General features: G+C 38.7%; 1 protein-coding gene across 2 annotated transcripts in view; it reads right to left on the reverse strand.

The window, feature by feature from the left end:
• Positions 1-21,741, reverse strand: part of LDAH (lipid droplet associated hydrolase) — a 126,871-nt gene that overhangs the window by 13,837 nt on the left and 91,293 nt on the right. For both annotated transcript variants that reach the window (XM_075708172.1, XM_075708171.1), the window contains one exon: positions 1,215-1,297. In XM_075708172.1, the coding sequence (XP_075564287.1) occupies positions 1,215-1,297 (83 nt within the window). The remainder of the gene's footprint in view (positions 1-1,214; positions 1,298-21,741) is intronic.

The following is a 21,741-nucleotide window of genomic DNA, read 5'->3' on the forward strand; positions in this document are numbered from 1 at the left end:
AAAACTAGAACTGAAACATCTGAACATGCCTTTCAAAGTGCAGAGAAGGCAAATTGGATAAGTAAAAAAAAATCTATTTTTAGCCAAAAAAAGAAAGACCGATTTATGAAGGCACAAAGTAATCTTACAGAGATCTAGGACCTCTGTCCTAGAAAATTCCATTCTCCAAGGAAAATCTCTGCCAGTGCCAAGTGCTGGAATCATTCTTCCAGCAAAAAGGCATGGGTGATACAAAAAAATGGAGGGAAGGAAGGGGATACAATAGAATAATATGTTATACTGATGATATACTGATGTTATACTCACAAGGAGGCTACACCAATAGCAGTTTATTAAATGTCACAGTTTTCTGGCTCATAAGCCATCTGGAATTGTCTGACCATGGCCACACTATTAAATTCTCTCAGCCTCCAAAACAGGGTGACCACATCAAAACTCCAATTAGGAACAGTTTCTGGCCTGTGCCAACCCCCAAACCATGCCTGGGAATTGACTGGGAGAATGCTATCGGCACAGACCAAAACTGTACCAGGATCTCTTTCAACAATAAAACCGTACAGACAAGAAAGTTCAGTGCAGGAGAAAGGTCCCCGAAACTTCTTCATTTACTTGTATAGCAGTAGCTCCAGTCTCTGAGGAATGCACTTTCTGTGTCTTTCTCTTACACTACAGTCGAATGGCTGAAACTGTGGAGCCATAATAATTTTCCTGACTCCTCTCTATCATGTTTTGATGCCATGGAAAAATCAAGCCTGCAGAATCCCATGATTTTAACTGACACCACACAACTCAGATGGTACACCTTCTGCTTGACCTGTCTAGCAGCAAAGTCAGAGGATTCGGTTGATCAGCCTGCACTCGTGTCCTGGCTGGCCATCTGCCTATCTGATCAGAATGCAGGTAACTACTGGCCTCAATGGAACCACATCTCAGGCTTAGCCAGAACATAGACTGTTTCTCCTCCACCAAAGAAAACATACCAGATGGGTTACTATATCTGATAGTGGTGAATGCTACTTTTACAAAGGTGTGCATCAATGACACTTTAATGATCAGTGACCCCTTTAATGGTTTCTCCAAAGTCAATGGAATGACACTAACATAAAAGCAGAATCAAGCCTGCTGAAATTCTGGTTTTGCACAAATATAACTGGATGTAACGTTTCCTCATGCATGTGGGTTTCCCATGAAAATTCTGAGGATTAAACAGTTACCTTCTTTAAATTTTGCTTTATGGTTGTACTGTCTCTCTCCACAACCTTCATCATTTCTTGGCTTGCCATATACAAGATGTTGGCTGCAGAAAAAGAAACATTCAATAATGTAATTAATTAGAATAGAATCATAGAATCATAGAATGCTTTGGGTTGGAAGGGACCTTTAGAGATCATCTAGCCCAATCCCCCTGCAGTGACCAGGGACATCTTTAACTAGATCAGGTTGCTCAGAGCCTGACCTTGAATGTTTCTAGGGATGGGGCCTTATTTACACAGGGGCTTAATTACATAGCAAATGTTTTACAAAAAATAATACAGGCCCAACCCTGCAAAAAGGTTAAGGGGCCTAGAGCAGCTGTGAACTTGACAACCCCACTGAAAAGAATCACACTGACAGAAATGGCAGAATTTATCTCAACTAACTGAATCATCAAAAAGGCATATAGACTAAATTAAGCCACCCCCCATTAATTAATTCCATAGTTAATGGAAAGGGAAAGACAGCTTTGGAACATAACTCTATCCATCTATCTTACAGACTTCTGAATCAGCCCGTGGTGACAACTCCCTCTCTACTGACTAGTGAAGGGACTTTGTTGACTATCTTTCACTACATACTTTTAGAAAGGTAAAGGTAAGCATCATAAATCACCCATAAAGTGTTTGCAAGAGTGGGCTTTTAAATACAAAGCTTTCATTAAAAGGCATTCATTAATCAACAGGCTATTAAATTATTGACATTTCAATATGCAAGTCATTTGAATATTCAACATAACAAATGATAAAAATAATGGCAAATACAAGTATCACTGAAAACTGCAGTCCCGCATAATACTGTTGGTACTTACCCAGACAGGACTGGACTGGACACCAAATGTCTAAGCCTTACCCTTCTGGAATATAAAGTTTTAGAAATGGCTCAGTGCAATTTATTGTGAGTTGGTCTGCAAGATACTGTCTCAGAGACATAAATGATTGAGTCTAATGTTTGGACACCTAATTAAGAGCAGTCTAATTTTATGAGGTGTTGAGTTCTGGCAGGTCCCATGCATGTTAGACAGCAGTGGGAACTAAGCACTTCTGAAAAGTAGTCAGTTTGCCTGGATCATAAATTTAAACATTTTGACACAGAAGGATCACACTGTGTCCACCTAGCCTGGCTTCTGTTACAACAGAACCTACGGAAGCTCAGCAAGAAATTTCAGTGCACAGTCCAAAACCTAGCGTTGAACAACCTGTTAGATTATGAGTTTTGATGCTAGAATAAACCTCATGTATTCAACTGCAGAATCAAGAGTTGCTACATGACCATCAATGTTGCATTATGCCTGAAGAAAGTGAGAGGTCCTCCGAAGGGTGTTCCTACTTACCCAGTTTTAATAGGGGCTATCCATTTCTGACATCAGTGCTGTACAGAAGAAATGTGCAGATATCACTGTCCAAAGAATTACCACTTCTTTTACCCATTTTTTCTGCCCAGTCAGCTTACTGTGCTAATAAGATGGCCAAGCCTCTCCTGTCCTCACAATCTGAAGCCTCTATGCTTGTTGGATCACAGACATTCATAACCTATATGTGGGATTGAAGGGCAACATTCTTCTCCTTTCTCACCAGTTTGAAAACCCAATGGAAGACCCTGAATGGCTAAATTACCTTAAAGCATTTCAATTTCCAGGTCCTAGAATGAATTAAAGTAGTCTGAAATACTAAATCCTCTCCAGAAAAACAGGACAAAATGGAAAGTTGCTGACAATTTTAAATTTGAACTGATGAAGTTTTGTGCACAAGTAGTTAATGACTGTTGGATGTGATACTGCTCTGAGAGAGGAGTAATACATTCTCACAATGTGTGATACGAGAGGAAATGGCAATTGCATAGGTCTTTGGTGGTGTCCAAAACATGGAGTTGGCTGAATTCCAGTAGTGCTCTAAGGAAACAGAATACCACCAGAGAGATGAGTGATGGCTCCAGAGATCAAATGTTGAAAGACAAACCTAGTGCTCTCAAGTGAAAAAAAAAAATTCCTAGAAACTAGTATCAACTTCTGAGCCAGCCAAAGAAGATACAATACAGTTATGTGCCTGCAGAGCTCTGTCTTTTTCAATTAAATGTTGAATGCAGCTTGCGCAAGTTCTTCCTTTCCCAAACAAGATGAAAGGGTTGCAGATGTGACATCATATAGACAAGTCAGCAAATTTGCTGGTCTCATCCTATTCCATTGGGCAAAGGGGCCTCCACACAGTTCTGTTTTAGCAACCTGGTCATCTAATCCTGTGGTGCAGTTGGCAAAAGCCTGTCCATCTGCAGCATTGTTAAGTTCATGCCCTGACACTGGTATTCTGTTTTCTCGATTCAGCTCCAGACACTGATGCATTACACACCTTTGTTTTCAGAAGGACATACATCTTAGAACACACCTTCAAAAATCATCTAGGAAAACCTTAAATGAGAGGTATGAAAGACAACGAGGAATTCCATAGGTATTTCATTAATTTCAGATCAATTTCTGTTTCTAATGTGACAAATAAGACCTTAATGCTCAAAACTCCTACCTATAAATGAAGATTTATGTCTGTCAGAAACACTGCTCTGTCAGAAGGAAAGGCAGAACATGGAAAGCCACCCTTGTTAGTGTGGGTGCTGGTCCTTCAGGTGATGGATGTGGCTTACTATGGATTTACAAGATTTCACAAAGCACTCAGTGCAAGAGCCTGGATTTGGCAGGGTATCTGTGGCAATAGCACTTGTACCCAACCCATTATATAAGGATTTTAGCATGCCGGGCCTTTTACTTTCCAGTCCAGAATAAGGTGCTTGTTAGTAGGACATGGTGGATAGCCTACCTGCAGTCAGAACTTCTGCCATTACATTGCAGCATCAGCAGTGCATGGTAGGTGGGGATGAAAATACTGGTGGCCATGAGTGCAGAACCTGACACGTACCGGTTCATTCAACTTTACTGGGATTCTGCAGGCAGCTCTCCACCTTCAGTTTAGACATACAGCAAAAGTGGCAACAGTAAATACACCCCTGGTTCCCTTCTCCCATCTTACTGCTTTCTTTGTTCTACCTCTCGTTCTTGGTGGGTTCTGCTCATAATTCTGAGTTGCTTGTGTGTTTTTTGCAGTAAAAAATAAGAAATGAAATAGAATTCACACACTTAGTAAACTTAGATTAGTCTAAAGCTCCTAAAAGTAAAACTGTAAGACAGGAAAGGCAATAAGGACAGTACTTTAAAAGGAACCGTCTCTGAAGGCTTGTGTACTGTGCAAGAAAGGGAACCAGGAAGGCAGGATTAAGCTAAACCGGATGAATGGCAAGGTTCAAGAGTCTATTTCAACCAAACAGAAATCCTTCAAATTTTGGAAACACGATCCTAGGGAAGCCAATAAACAGGAACTTAAACTTCAGCAGGCGTTAAGTAAGAGGAAATTGCAAAGAGCAAAAGTAGGTTTCCAAGAACAAACATTAAAAGATTTAAAAATAAACAATAAAATATTCCTTAGGTATATCAGAAACAAGAGGCTTACAGCCGAATTTGTACAGGCTAAGGGAGTAGCTAAAGAAGGTAATTACACTGTTTGGAAGCTAAATGATTTTCCTTTTTTTGCACGCACCTTTCTTGTTCAAAACATTCAGAAGGTTTCTGCTCTCTATAATCTTTTTCTGGTGATAACAATGATTTCTCTTTGTGTGGTGAGGTATCAAGAAGTAGCACAGTGGGAGAATACAGAATATATCAGGGCTAGGAGGTACATTTAGGAGTTTTGAAGAACCTTAAATAGAGAATTGCTGAGCTGATAACAGTCCTGCTATGTAAGAATCACCCTGTCCAGTGGTTTGGGGAGTTAAAAATAGTGTCTAATCGCTACTGATTTTACAAAGGCAAATAGCATTTGACTGATCTATAATTTTTTGAACATTTCAATAAACACAACCAGATGACAAAAACTATTGGTCTTCTAAAAGCTCTCTTACTTTTCACACAATAAACTTTGGTTGAAACTAAACAGCTGTAAAATGACAGGTTGTAATGTGTTAAGAAATAGTCTGGAAGCAAAGAAAAAAGATTAGGATTAGATTAGATTAGCTGGTTTTCATCACAGCAAGAAATAAGGTCTGGATTCATCACAAATACAAAAAAAAGTAGTGATTATTACTAAAATCTGTAAATAATCATTGAGCACACCTGGTGATTTGATAATTTCTGGGGTGGGTTACATCACTTCTCAAGATGACTCTCTTTTCAGTGATAAGGCCTTTAGACTGTAACTTGAATTAAGTGCCTAAACTGAGGTGCGATAAATCCTGGCCTAAGACTCTAGTCCAGCTTCATATTAAAATCATTCGTAACTTATTTCTTAATGATGTGGTAAATGCATAAGTAGTTTATTGATAGTATTTTCACAAGACACAATGCTAGTCAGTTTGTGAGGACCAAGCAGTGAGAAATGTGAGAGAGACTTAAAGAGGAGAGAGAAAAAAATCAACGCACTAGCAAATGAAATTCCAACTGAAGAAAAGGTAAGCAACATACACGCAGAAAAACCCCAAAATATTCTTTTCCCTTACAAGCTTCTACATTAATGCAAGGAATGGAATCAGTAATCCCAAACCCCCTAAGATGACTGTTGTTCCCTGGGCACATTTACTCAGAATACCAGTAAAATCATGTATTATGTTTCATAAATAATAGGAGGATGATGATACACAATTCTGCAATGCCATTATATAAATCACATAACATGACCACACCTGAAGAACTGTGTATGATGACAGTCACAACTGCTGTGGGACACTGCAGAACTGAGAATGGTGGTAAAAACAGTCAAAGAAAGAAGTACAATTAAAGATGTATTGTTGCCATCATGTTCATGACACTTCATGATACACTGTCTTTCTCTTTCTTGCAGCATAATACATTAAAATGCAAAACAATAAAAGGAAGTACTTTTTTAATGTCATATGCAATTAAGTGTGAACCTTACTGCCACAGGAAACTGATAAGCATATGTATTTGCTGCATTCACATCTAAGCATGTTGCCCTGAGCTCCTCTAATTGTAAATACAGTTAATGCAATTAATCTTAGGGCAAATATCTACAAAGGCCAAATAACTATACTTCTAACAATCTTTCCTTTTAGGTACTGTTCTCTATGTCTGCTATCATTCTTGCTTGGTTTCCTCTGGATATCTCCAGTGGCTCACATCTCTCTTGAATTTTACTGACACAGTATTTCAGCTTATGCTGGAGAGTGTCTCTCTCTTCAACAGTACCTCTTCGTATGTACCAAAATCACATCTGTCACTCTACCTGGCACGTTAACCCAAATCAGCTTGTGACCCATGATATTCCCAGGACTTTTTCCTGCAGAACTATTGCTTAACCAGTGATTTACCATCCTTGCATATAATTTACGTACAGAACAACTCGGCTTTTTAAGGAATGACAGCATTCTCCTCTCCCTGCCTGACCACTTCTCTTAGCTTTGATCCTGTCCCTCTCCAGCATATCTGCAGCATATTCCAGCGTGGTACTATCTATAAACTCGATAAACACACACCGTATTCCGTCAGTCACATCCCTAACAAAACTACTGAACAGTAAAGGAATGAAGACTGTTACAAAACCCTACTAGTTAACATCTTTCCAGTTTCAGAAATCCTCCCGAATCCCATTTTCCAAACAGTCATACATCTGTCTAGTAGCTGTTTCAGGTATGTCATATTTCCCAAACTTTGTTATAAGAACATAACAGGAGACACTGCAAAAATCTTTATTAAGGTCAGAATATCCTAAATCTACTGCTTTCCTCTAATCCACATTACACTGTAAGATGTTTAATGTCTATGGAAAGCTATATTGAAAGAGATACCATTATAGAGCAGGAACAGTAACCTTCTCTCTTGCTGCTGTGGAATGTCAAACTGGGCTTCTTCAGAAAAGCTGTTTTTCTCAAAAGCTAAGTCACAAGTTCAGGGAGAAATCTCTCTGTTATTTCCTAATGCTATACTCTGCTAACCTTGGCATTTTTTGAATATTTAGTTCTTTCCTTTTCAAAAAAACTTGTTCTGTTTCCTTATTTCATGAATACCGAGCTGCTTTTTCAAAGGAAATAACTCAGAAGAATTCACATGCTTTTTGTGTGTAATTAGAAAGCCATCTCAAAAGGCTCCCAGGGACTGTTACTATGAGCATTTCAGCAGCTCTGAAAATCAGGCTACGAATTGGGCACAACCAGAAGCTGAGACATAAAAAATGAATGGCCTCTGAAATCGTTCACTAAGCTATGCAGAGGAAGGTCATCTTGTGAGATCACCTTGTCAGTGCTTGCTACCTGGTGTTACAGTCTCTTGAAAGACTTTCAAACTGCACTAATGCTTGCTTTAGCTGAAGATTCCCAGAATTATTACCAAGAGTCCTGGAAAAATGTTTATTGGTTTTGATTGTCATGATTTCAAGTACAATATAAAATGCAACCTAGAGCCCATGTGCTGAACTTCCTGAGTGCTGGAGCTGTCTCACTGAAATCTCCAGAATGAGTCACTGCACAAACTGAAGCACATCCAGGAGTCTGCAGGACCCTGGCTCAAAATGCAAGCATGGAGAATTCCCATAATGGGCTGTGTGGAAGTTGTATCATAGTTGTGACCTTGGTGTCCATGCTGAAGTGAACGTGTAGCTTCAATCAGTTCGGCATTCACCACTATATCTCACTACTCATTGAAAAGAGAAATATCTGGGGTTTAGGAAGACAAAATAAGATTGAAGTTAGTATTCTGAAAAATCATTACACGTGAAAGATAAGACTGAATGTGGGATGAAAGGTCAGGAGGCCTAGAATTTTTCTGAACTATCACTGAAGTCCTCTGAGGCCCTGTGCAAATTACAAAATCTGTATGTCTCAGTTTCCGCATTTTAAGAACGTGCTTCAGGCTGCTATGACAATGAAGTGGTTTTTGTAGGCTGTCTTAAAAATACTTGAAGTAAAAAGCATTGTGTAAACATAATGACTATTAATTAGTTCTTGAAAAGTATATTTCTTTAACAATAATGAAATTTACAGAGCCCAAATTGATCATGTCCCTTTAGAATTGCCCACTACTACCTTCAATGTTGCATTTTACAGTGAGCAAATAACAAAAATCTTTAAAGCTATCCAATAAAGAATACACCAAAACCAGAGCTAAGGGCTAGAGTGTAAATACCCAAAGTCAAGATGTGTCTCTGAGAAAAGTGTACTTGTTGAAATTCAAATCTTTCTCTAAACTGGCTTCCTGAAGCCAAGACAAAAGGCTTGGAGGACACAATACTGCGCACACATACACTTCTGCATATGATCTGCTGCCTCTTTGCTTTTAACAGGAATGCTTAAAGTCATGGTATTTAATATCTGAAGGATCAGAACTGTCCTGTAGTTTGAACTAGGTATGTCTTCCATCAATCCCTAAATGATATTTGGTTCAACTGAAATAAGCTGATCTTGTCATAAAATGAAGGTGTATGCAGTGTTTGCATGAGCTTTATGAAAAGTTGTGCAGTTGATACAGTTTTCTACTGAAAGCAAGCCAGTTCTACCTGCTTGCTGAAGGAGGAACTTAACCAGTGACAAATCATGAAAACATTCAGCGTCTGAAGAACCCCACCACAGCACAGTTATGATGAGATGTGTAAAGGAGATGAACACCAAATACATTGGTTCCTTTGGTAACTTGGATATTCAGACCCTGAAATGAGAAGGGAGCTCTCACGGACATGAATGTGAGTGCTTCAGAACTCTGCTCAGACCCACACAATGACTTGAGAGCACTTTACTTGGCATGGATGGTTTGCAATATCAAGGCTGGAACTGAATCCTAAATCCTGGCTTGCAGAGATTTGACTCAAGAAGCCATCTCCATCCACTGAGGATACAGAAACTGCAGTCCTCTCCTGAAAAGACTTTGGAAGAAAGGAACAAAGTTTATTCTTTTCTCATCCTTTGCCTGCATGGCAAAAGCCCAGTACCTCTGTGCTCTCAGTTCCCATGTATGAAGGAAGCTCCTAAAGATTTGGTCTTGAATTGGCCTAGGATTTCTAGGAAAGGAACGTGTAGAAGCTCTTTAGCTTTTCCTGCCAATGTATTTTTGCTTATTCAATTTTTTAATCTGGTTTAACAGTCTAAAGCCAATTAAATTTTCTTAATCTTTGTCGTCTAATCCCATTCCTTCAAATCTGTATTTATGCATATGCTGGACTGATACATTATGAGTCGGCCTGGGTCAGTGGGCTAATCCAAACCACAGAAAGTGAAGCATATAACATGAATCTTTGGAGTATCACGGCCTCTCTAAATATTCCTTCATGTGGGTTTTTCACATACAAACTAGGAAAGGAAAAGCACTTCTCAAAAAAAAAAAAAGAAAATGTGGTTGCAAACCTACAGAAACTGGCCAACATACCTGGTGACAGCTGTAGAACCCCAAAGCATTTTCATTACAATCTGTTCCATCTCAAGTTGCTGATACCCCTTGTAATTCATAACCAGGTCACCAGAGTTTAATAATGAAAAAAAATCTATTGTTAATTATATAATTATCATAAACAATAAGGCCTTAGAGCTCAAAAGTTAAATCAAAGTTTTAACAGACAAATACCATGTTTATCATGCTTTTAACACATAAATACCTTCTTAAATATCCTAACTTTTTATATGCAGATCTTTTACATACACAGATTACCCTGAAAATAGAAGCCCTTCATTTATTCCCAGGTCAGGCTTATGAAATTAACTGCCAACTTAGTTTCTCCCCATGATCTTGCCAATGACCTTTTTCCTGCCCTGGTAGGATCATTCCCTCTCCATGGATTAAAGGTGATTAAGGATCAGTGTCAGTTTAGTCTCATACATTTGCTAAGCAGACGACAAACTGTGCCAAAATGTGTTTGATTTATTTGTGGGGGTTTTGTGATAGAGGAACCCCGATTGGGCTCAAATCAGGGATCCAGAAAAGAAAAGAGTGCTTTATATCATTGGTAGCTCTTTAACCCGAAGTGTCACAGCAAGGACTTAATATCCTTCAGCTAAATTATTAGTTTTCACAAACAATAATGATTGAAATCAATCAAGCTTTTCAGTGCTTAGGGTTATTTAACCACCAATTCAATTAGTCAGTTGTTACATGAATACCTGTATCTATTGAGCTGAACTTCAAACACATTGATATATCCACAATGCAGTCAAGAAAATAACATATGAAATAGAAGATTTCCCAATTTTGAAGAAAAGCATGTCTAGCAGCGTTATTATTACTTTCCAAAGATTTTAGAGCTATATCCTAAACCAATATGTTGTCAGTTGACTCTATGGATATCAACAGATCTATGCTGGAACTTGGAAAGCTGTGCTAATTTCAGGGAAGAAACATGATTCTAACTTGGGACAGATAAACTTTCTCTTTATATTTGATTCTTGAAGCAATACAGAGAATTCTTGTACTTGGACTGAAATATGTGTTTTTCTTCAAGTCTTTAAACTTCTTGCTTGATTACTGAAAATCCAAAGATCATTTGCTTGCTTATTTGCAAGGAAAAGATTAGATTACAGCTAGATTAATCATAAACTCACACTAGAAACTGAGGGGTCACATTATGTTGTCTGTGGAAATTCAGGATGAGTTGGAATTATGTATGTATGGAAAGAAATCTTGAAAAAAATTACTTACACATGGTGCACATATCCGTAAAATATAAAAAAGGGTTAACTATTTCCAACTTAACCCTGATAAACTTTGAGAGATATACATACCCTTGATTAATTTAAAAATCAACTCTGTGTTGTGGTGCCATGACTAGATCTTGTTCTGTGTGGTTTTGCTCTGTAGTTGGCATCTTAATTATGTAAAAACAATACTGTATTCTTTGCTGGGCTAAGGAGATTAATTTACTGTGACAGAAAGAATAGATAGAAAGAGATGCCATACTAATGAAACAACAGAGACAATAACAAAGAAAAAAAAACTTTTCAACTTCATTGGCTAATGAATTTCAGGAAATAATCAGAATAGTTCCTTTTCCAACAAAAATGAGTGGTTGTGAAGATAGCCCCAATCTGGGTACTTTAGTGGATGCACACACACATTCTTTAATAGTTTGTTCATCAGACTAAAATAAACATAAGACTACAAAGGGTTACCCGAGCTCACTTCATTTCCCTACTGCTGTTGGCTTCAGATTGTGTTGACTCTATCAACAAGATTGTGGCTGTAGGTGTAAATTTATTAAGTCCCACACATGAAAATATTGCTCTGTTTTGTAAGTTAGTAGGAGCTATGCTCTGGAATGAGTACAGGGAGAAACACGAAGCCAAATTTTTACTTCAAGGTCCAGACAGCACAATTTCAACAGCATTAACCTTGGAAGAACATACTATATGATCTTCCAGAGTGGACAAATTCAGAGGAAAAGGAGACCGCAGCCCTACCTTCATCATGCTTCCCAAATGCAAATCTCGTGCCACTACTCAGCATATTTTGACCAACCAACCCCCTGAGCAGATGAATACAGAGAATGGAGAGACTTCTTACGCTGTCTCACTAAGGCCACCATATGCTAAGGTATTGTCTTTTTTTCACCAAGAAATGAATAAACTTTCTTTAGCTAGAACTGGAGGAGTTTGTAAGAGACCAGTGATCCTCTCATGACTGTGGTGCAGCCTGTGGGTAGTCTCTGTACTTCTATAGAGTATTCTGAGACCCTGCAGCATGGCAAGTATTTATCACCCCTCCTGGCCTCCTTCATCCACCCGCTACCTCTGGCTCCCTTGATTCTGTTCCCCACCTATAGAGCACCGATGTTTTAGATACTTCATTTTTATTTCGTATGTATTCTATTAGCTTCATTTTTCCAGGTTGAATGTCATTTAATTCCTGTATTTTTCAGTCAAATAACACTTTCCAGCTGGTCTCTGTCCTCCCTTGTGTTTGAGGAATTTAATAAAATACAGCTCATTATGATTAAAAAACACAAATCTGAAGTGCAACCAGGCCCAGAAGAGATCCCTTTAGTTCCTCAAAAATCTTTTGCAACTCATTTGTAATACAAAGGAATATTAACAGGTAGAAATATCAGAACCTGTAAAAGCAAATCCATTTTACAGCACATATGATACAGCACATAGGATACAGCCCGTTAGAGCAAGAACCATTCAGGGCCAAGAAATTAGCAAGTGACAACGAAGACACTGGAAGTCAACAAATATTTAGAACTCTCTTAACAAACTACAACCAAAATTTAGAGCTACGTACTACTACAAAAGCCTCAGGTCTTTAAGCCTCTACCTCTAAGACTGATGCTTTTATTCATTGGCAGACTTTTGCACTGCCAAGTTTTTGCTCCTTTCTTGGAAGCACTTTGTTGTGACTACGATTGAAAATGAGAGGCTGGACAGGATGCACTTTGGATCTCATTTCCAGATACTAGTTCCTACATAACTTGATAGTATATTTCAGTTAGTATAATAATGCTTACATTCACCCCATTTTGAACTAATTTTCGAGCAGTATTTGTCACCATCTCACCCGCTCTTTATTAGTTTGCCTTTCCTGATGTTAGAGACTTACAGGTTTACTCTTAAACCCAGGGTACAGTATAGTTCTTCCAGACATGGCTTGATGGTTTGGAAAATGAGGGTTTACTGTCTACCTTTAGCTGCATCATCATCAAGTACTCATGTGCTATAGAACAATCTGCTCTGTTGTTCCATAAGCAGAACTCTGTAAATAACATATTTCCACACTGTCTTCCTTTTGATAGCCTTTCCTCTTTTCACTGATCGATTACCTTTGTAAAATGCCTTTCCTAGTCTATTTTACCCGCCTTCAAACATTAAGTGCACCATCTTTTGCTTTGACTTATCAATTTCTCAGCTTCTGCTTTGACAGTTGTGAAGTCAAATTTCCACAATCTGTTTTCTCACAACTGCTTTCCAACAATCAAACTGTCGCTGCTTCTGCAGGTATAAATATGGGCTATATCTGCGCCATTGTACTAAATGGAGCCAGGAACTATTTTGTGGCCCTGAGGCCAAATGGAATAGATTGTTTGCCTTGTTTTCAAGCCAAATGGCTTGTTTTCACAGAATGAAATTTTTCCTCTACCCAAACTGCTTATTGGGAAGAGTGCATGGCAGTGCTCATTCCTGAACTGTGCCTGCATACTAGGAGAATGCTAGTTGGAGAAGGCTAAAACCATATCAGAAAATTCATTAATAATTAAACAGTATGGATGATCATACTCCAGTGCTACCATGAGTCCTATAGTCCTTTAGCTGATTTCTAGATGTAACCTACCTATCTTTGGCAGGTCCTACTATCATGTTTCTGTATCCTGCATTCAACCTGCAGAATGCAGATTCATGCAAACACATTCAATCAGACATTTTCTGAACTTTCAGATCTGCTTTTAACTAATGCCTGACATTTTTTGCCTATATTTTGGTTTCCTCAAACATTCTGTGTTGCACCTGTTCATCTGTTTTGCTTGGTTCATACTATGGTAAATTGTCCCTCATTAGAGTTCTGAAATTCTGGATACTACTCTTGCATCTTTAATTAGTGTGTATGAAATTGCAGGGCTGGAAGGGATCTCCATTGGTCTTTTTGTCTTAAGGACAATCAATGATATTGTGTAATTTTCAGCAGATATTTACCCATCCTGTCCTTAGGAAGCACAGATGATGAAAGTTTCATTACCTTCCTAGGAAATCCTGTCTAGAATTGCATTCTTCTCATTAACTAAAATCTAATCTGAATCACCTTTGTTGCCATGTACTCCATTACACAATACCTTGTGTACCACGACGGACACGTGGATTAAATTATTCTCCTTCACTTAAAACTCTTAGGCCCTTTAGTTTAGTCTAAACAACTCTTTTTTTTTTTTTTTTTTTTTCTTCCCTTGAAGGGCATAATTTCCTGATGTCTGTCATGGGATTCACCTGATTAAATGTGGATATCTAAAGCTTAATTTTTCTCCCTTCACAGTCAGTGGAAAGAACACAATTCATCTCATCCTAAAGTAGTCACCTAGATAGATTAGACAAGTGTTACCTATTATCTCTCCGCTGACTATGACAGGATTTTAAGGGGATTAGTGGATGAATAGAGCTCCATGTTGTAAACAAGTTAAGTATTTCTGTCCTAGCACAAATGTAACCCTCTTGTGAATATATTCAGCCAATCTGCCTCTCACCTTCAAATTCTCTGTACCAAACTGCTATATACTCTCTGCCAATGGCTTTCTCTGCTTTATATAAACATGTGTGTATGTGTGTGTGTATATATATATAATGTACACACACACACACACACATATATAAAAGGCAATGCATTATGAGAACTAGCTGAACAGTCTGTATGTTGCTGGATTCCTTCCTCTACAGACATCAAGCACACTACATACCACACTTTGGATGGCTCAGAAGTTTCTCAGAAGTCTCTTGAATCCATCTGTCATGGTTTGGTGGACATAATGTTCAACAGGTCTCCCCGTCTTTAGTATCTGGCTGTAAAGACAAGTCCATCCATCCTCCTCCTTTCTTCCTGCTCTTCTTTCCCAAGCAAGTTACGTCCCTTCATATTGGTATTCTAGTTCTGTCAGTTATCTCACCTATCTCTGTTAAGCCAATTAACTAATAATTTTGGTGATTTTTTAAAGGCTTGAAACACTACTTTATTTTCCATACTTCTGGAATTTACATTACCTGCACATCACCTTGCTCATCTACCATCTTCCTGCCATTATTCCTTTTATCTCTCATGAATTTCTTTGTCTATCTTTATCTATCATAATTTTAGATCCTTCATGAGTGCACTTTTGCTCATAATGATATAGAAGATTTTTTCATCTTTCCCCTTAAACTCATCATCAAGCCTTCTTTACTAAATGTTTCAATGTTAATCACCTTTTCGTGGTTAAGGAAGCCAAAGCTCCCATGACATTGGTCTGACTGAAAGTGCTCCAACCTCTGTACACCCATGCACACTTGCAAATACTCTTTTGAGGAAATACAGTGGTTTTAATAACCATGTCTTATGCCCTGTGAAAAACAAGCAACCTCATTACACTGTCATTAGTCTCTCACTCTCTATAGTTTGTTTCCACACGTCTGTCTTTCCCATGTTGACACTGCAGCTTCCCAGGACAATTCTGATGCTCTGCCTTACAAAACTGTCATTTACTGTCAAATTTTTCACAGAACACATCTGCTATTTCACCATTTGTCATTTAATTGGTATTATTGCTATTACTTTAGACTCTTGTTTGTGTTGGCTAAGGACCACAGTAGGGACACATTTTGTCAGGCACCATCAGCACTGCACATAGAAAAGCCTGAAATGATTCTTGCTTCTGTCACACAAGGGACCCCCACAGAACCTCCACAAATTCTTAGTCTCCTTCTCCCAAAAGGCTTCACTGACGCCTCCTTTAGTAAATTTGCCTGGCAGTAGGATAATTTCACAATAATCTGGTATTACAAAATGCTTGAGAAATATTTTAAAATATGCAAAACATTGGTAAATTTCAATTCCCATTCCTGGCCTCTGTAAAGGTAAACTGGACAAGTAAATTGATAATTTGATGGTAATTGTAGCAAAAGGGAAGAGTCCTAACTGACTGCCTGATTGGATCTTTTTGTAACTAAGAATTAATTATACTGTGTGGGAATGCTAAAGGTCCCAGTCAGGGGTTGGCTTCAGTGTGTCAGAGAATATTCGAACTGTCAGGAAAAACATCATGTCTGCTCCACAGATTTTACAGTCTATTTCTAAATCCATGACTGTTCAACATCGAGTTGCAGATATGCATGCAATGTTTTGCTCATCCTTCTAAGGGACTACAAGCAGAGGGTAGAAGAAGAAAGTCATTTGACTTCAGTGGGACAATTATTGCCAAAGACTACTGTTTCCGTGTGCAACAGAGCTCATCTGTACTTTGACATGCTGTAAGATGACTCTTTCTAAAGTCCTCTAAACTCTAAAGCAAAATTGCTTAGATTGCAAAATGATGAATCAATTCTAGGTTGGATTCCCATGCTAAATCGAAATGCCCTGCAAAAAGTAGCCAGAACTTTTGAAAATAAGTTTTCCTCAGGGCATGTACTACTATCTGGCCACATCTTTTTCCTGGTAAGTTGCCTGTCTTATTATAAGGTTCTTCAGAGGAGCGTAACACTTGTTTCCTTTCCAGTTTATCCTTTGCTCTTGAGGAAGCAATCTCTGCCATTCCTCAGAAAGTGTTAGAAAACAGTGCTAAGAACTAATAATACCAAACAGCAGCGTAATTTCCTATGGGTAAAACATATTTTCTACCAGTAATTATTGCCAACAGCAATCTTGGAAATATTGTATAACTTATTGTTTAAAACATCAAACAGAAGGAACTGCTTAGTGTCAAGGATGACTAATGCAGGAACATGTGCTTCCACACATGCACACACATTAGATAAAATGTTGATGTTTAGAGGTTTAGAAGATGTAAACATTGACTTTGGGTTCTGCTTAAGTTTACACTTGAACTTAGAATGAAAACATACCAGTTAATATATAACAATAATCAACACAAATAGGTAGAAATAGCTACAATTGTTGTGACAGACTTCTCCAATTTGCTTCATATTAAAGTTGCAGGAAGATCAGAACTATACAAGAAAATGTCAGCTGTGCTTGAGAAAGCATAGTAGAGGCTGAAGGCAGAAATAAAAAGTTATTCAACAATTATACCCAGGTGCTTTACAAACAATAGATGCTTTGTTGAGGAGTGAGAAAAACACTCATTTACTTTGTGTGATGAAGCATGTGCAGGTGAAGTGGGGTGTATGATGGAAACTGAAATGTCTATGGACTTAATCCTGCCCCGAGTTACTTTGGAACAACTCCCATCATCTTCAAATGACAAAACTATTCCTTAGTTGGAGAAATTAATCTCCAGTTTAAGCGCTCACATGCCCTGGCAGATGGCTGTGATGATGGGATTTCTGCTAGGGTCCAGATTTTTTGTTGTGGAAAGTGTCTGCTGTCTTACCCTGCAAGAGGGCCATAGAAGGGTCTGGTGTAGGTGGTGCTCAGTCCCACAGGAGCCAGGATGGACAGTGTCTGCAGCAATTTAGCATCTCCACACTGTGGTTCCTGCCTGAGCTCTACTGGGAATTAATATGCTCTTCTAGACAAGGGTTTATACATGTGAGTAGCTATATGGAGGTCAGTTTAAGTCCTTTTCTGGATTAGAACCTGACGGTGACTCTTTCTTGAGGAACCCTGATGAAATTCAGCAACTGGACCACTCCTCCTTTGAATGAGGTGAACTTCCTCTAAGGTGGAGTGGCTTTGATTGGTATGAAAGGTGAACTTTACACCACCCTTTGTTAAACATAAACCACTGCGTTTAAAGCTCATCTTAAATACACCTGACCATTGCACTAACCAGCAAGCAATCTCCTGCACCACTGGGTTTGCTCAAGATAAGCCAGAATTTCCTCCACAGACCCATGAAGACTCTGTAGGCACTTTCTCCTTGTCAATATTGTCACATTAAAGAATTAGTTAAGGGAGACGGTGAGCGCTGGTGGGCATTTTCATGACAAGAAGCAGCAGCAAAGCAGACCGCAATATTGTTTTAGATGACTGTAAGAATTACATCCAGACCAGTGTCCCCTTTAGGTGCATGGAATGACAGGTATTACATTAGTTAGCAGCTTTGTAAATGTCATTTTCAAAAAACCCCTTATTCCAAGACACAAATGCCTATACCCATGGGTATGGATATAGCATGTGTTCAAGTGCTTTGCTGGGCTGCATGATGAAGGAATTCGATGAATCAAGCTAAATTCCCAACCAGGAAACACAAGTTAAGACAGAGCCATGAGCTCTACTTCAGATATTCCTTGGGGGAGTTTAGACAGACACCTCTGAGACAAGGCATAAGCCTACTGCAGAAGGGAATCCTTCCCCTGAATTCAGGGGGCTTTGTTTCGGGCCCAGGGAAAATGAAGTGCCAATTTGCAGATGACGGTCTGGCACTAGCTAACACAAAGCAACTGTAGCTGCTAGCACTTAACTGGCATATACTTATTTTCAACACCCTTTCTGCTTTGTTGATGTTACCCCTTCCATTTTCATGCCATTTGCAACACATCATTAGACTCGCTGCAAATTTGTGGGAGTAAACCGTATCCCTGGGGATGAAACCCCACCAGGGGTGAATAAACAATCTCCCCTTCCCCAACCAAATCCCAACTGTGCCTCACATTTCATGGAAATGATCAGCAGTTTCACTATCAAAACATTCACGTCTTATGAGTAATATTTATGATGGGAGATTTTTACGTTGGGTTTTCCCCCCAAGAAGAAAAAGAGGAATAATTAACAGAAATAAACCCAATGAGAAATTTCCACATTATTACTATTATTTTCACAAGGCTTTCACAGGAAAGTAAAAGCTTTTGCAAGTAATAAAAGTCCTTGTTAAACATCTTTCTTTCTTTCTTTTGGAAATGGGGTAATTTATGAAGCAGATTGACTTTAAAAAATAAATAGGACTATAAATACATAACAGTCATTGCCTTCCTCCAGTAATTTAATATGAGCATCCTACTCTGAAATAAGGAAAAGTTTAGTTCACTCACAGAAAGAATAAAGCAGATGTGAGTTTTTTTCCGTCAGCTTAAGTGCCACCTTGGTAAGGTGATTTGTCCGACTACATTAAACAAACATTTTAGTCAGGCATCACACAGGAAAATAAACAGTAGCAGAGGAAACATGAAAATATTAAAGACTGTTATTCTTTGGCCCCTTTTCCTGCAAAGCAGGTGATAAAATATTACTGTGTTTCCACAGGTAAGGAAACACGCTCTTAAACACTTTGCAGAAATACATATTACGATCATCACTTAAAATGTCAGAAGTGGATAGGACTCAACTGTGACAGCACACAGGAGCCTGCCGAGAAACTCTGCAGAGGCAGAGGATTTAGCACGCTGGGTCAGCCTGCTGGGCTACCTAAAAGCAGCCTTCTGACCCTTGGCAATAAATGGCAGTAGCAAATTCAGACACAGGCAAAAAACATCTTGTCAGAGACAGCTGTAGAGTTACCTGATTTCAGGAAAGACAATTTCTCTTGAATCCTAATTAGTTAGATGCTAGTGAGAGAGAGGGAGATTATCTGCTGTATAATTTTGACCTCCTTCTGCCCCACTGAGTATCAAAGGCGGCATACAGGGAAGAGAGGAGCGCTGCTGAGCTCCATCCTTTTTGCCCACCTGTGATATACTACATTTCACTGTTCAGAATTAACATTATTTAGTTGACGCAGATATAATTTACTTACCAGTCAGTGATTTCTGTTCCCCATGAAATTTTGTCTAGCTATACATCATGTCTGAAATTCTATACATATTTAATTATAAAAGTAGGAAAATATCCTTGAAATGATTTCTGCATTACAGCCAGAAGTTATCTAAAACTTACATTCACCAGAAGAAACTATGAAACAGAAGAAACTATGAAACAAAGCAATCATTTTTCAGTACCAGGGCTTTGATTTCAGTCAGCCTGGAAAATCACCTTGAAAATTTACTGGTCTAGGTTCAAAGATCTGCATAGTTGTCCAGTGGCAGGGAGGAAGGAAAGCTTTTATTCTCAGGCCCACTATGAAAAATGTAGCTGTGAGATTGCAAGGTGCTACCTGAAATCCTTTGTGGTACCAGTTTCTGTCTCTATTAAAAAACGCACTGCATTTTTAAATAAGACTGTCAGCCTGTTTAGCCAATGTGGTTTGTGGAAGCCGCTCATGACTAACAGATGCATATATACATAAAGTTAAACTAATGGTCAAGCAGGTTCAGTACATAAACTGTTGCCCTGGTATGTAGGTCTATGTACAGTTCTGCTGCTGGTCAGCTATGTGATGCTGGGCAATAGCTCATTGCTTGTCTTGAATGTCAGATCCTTTTTAAAATGTGCTAGTACAGTGTTTGAAATAATGAAACCTAGGTGAGAATATAATGCATAGCTCCCCCTTGGCCTTGCATGTCTCAATGGAGACTTTTAGTTCCATACAACAAAATCAAAAGAGTTCTGCCTTCCGTGCTGAATTTAGAGGTGCTCATCGTATCTTTTGTTACTTTTAGGAGTTTAATTTTAATTTTAATGCAAGAAAAGAACACCATTTTAATTTAAAAACAAAGAAAGAAAAGTAAACTATATTTTACCTATGTGGTCATACAGCTTTTTAAAATGCTCTTTAGGGGGCAAAGCCCTCTTATTTCACCATTTCAGGTGAATTTGTTTATCAAGTGCTTACCTAATACTTTAAATACTGTTTTTTAACTCTGAAAAATAGGAGCAGAATAGGTGGAGGCGCTACTGGGTGCCACGAATACACCACCACGCACTGTCCTTATCCAAGTATTTCAGTTAGATAGGTATTTCTACAGCGTTTTAGTCCCAAAAAAGAACTCCCAAAAATTTCCCATCTTACTTGTCAGGAAATGGAGGTGGAGATGTAAAATGAATTTTCAAAGAAGGTATGAAACAAACAGCAGGACTCTTATTAGAAACCACCAGCTGCAAATTCTAATGTAGCCAAGCATGGGATATCTGACTGTCCTAGCAGCAAGGGTAAAGGCTGCATGGACAATTCAGGTCACACTGTTTTCTGATGTCTGCGGCAAAATGAGCAGCCAGTAGACAGAGTGGGATTTATCTCCTCTAATTTTAGGTATCTAGTAGAGAGAGGGTCCCTTTGAGGCCAGTAAAGAAAACCAGCCATCTGTAGGGTGTGAGTCACCTGTCCTGCTTTAGATGCCAACTATTTGGACAGCGTGATGTCTGCAGTGGTCAGATGAAGACCACATATAATGTCATATTTAAAATCTGATTAAGAAGAGAGAATTGGAATAGAAACAGATCTCAAGACATGACAGCTCCCAAGGTTGGGATAATTCAAACCCAGAATGATATTTTCCAGTTGTCTCCCTGGAGATAAAATTTTAAAATAACTTAGTCAATGCAAAAGCTTATGTTCCATTTTCATAGCAACTGGAAGCCTACGTTTCACCGGCTTTTGATACAAATTTATCTCCCAGATGCTATTTGACAGTTCTGCAAACTTTATCCTACGAGAAAGCTTTTTACTGTGTGGTGGTTCAGGGATGTAATTTCGCCATCCTGTACAGCCAACGGAGAGAGCTGGCTGCTGCTGGCAGACAAGCCTCAATACCTCAGCTGGGGCTCTCGCTTCCTATGCAGTCCTGCGGGCATAAGAGTGGAGTGTCTGCAAATGTCTTAGCCCTTTTTTCTCTGTAAAATGAGGGAAATGTAGACACTCCACATGAAATCTGAGGTCTTCACACTTGGAACAAGATAAAATTTGAATCCAAACTCTGAAGTTTAATCTTAGTTCCTTGTCTTCTTACAACATCTCTTGGACGCTTAAAATAAACCGGAAACCTACTGTCTCCAGCCTGCATTCGTGTGACAGCCTG

Source organism: Pelecanus crispus, chromosome 3 (genome assembly GCF_030463565.1).
Source record: "Pelecanus crispus isolate bPelCri1 chromosome 3, bPelCri1.pri, whole genome shotgun sequence".
In the NCBI taxonomy this organism is placed as follows: domain Eukaryota; kingdom Metazoa; phylum Chordata; class Aves; order Pelecaniformes; family Pelecanidae; genus Pelecanus; species Pelecanus crispus.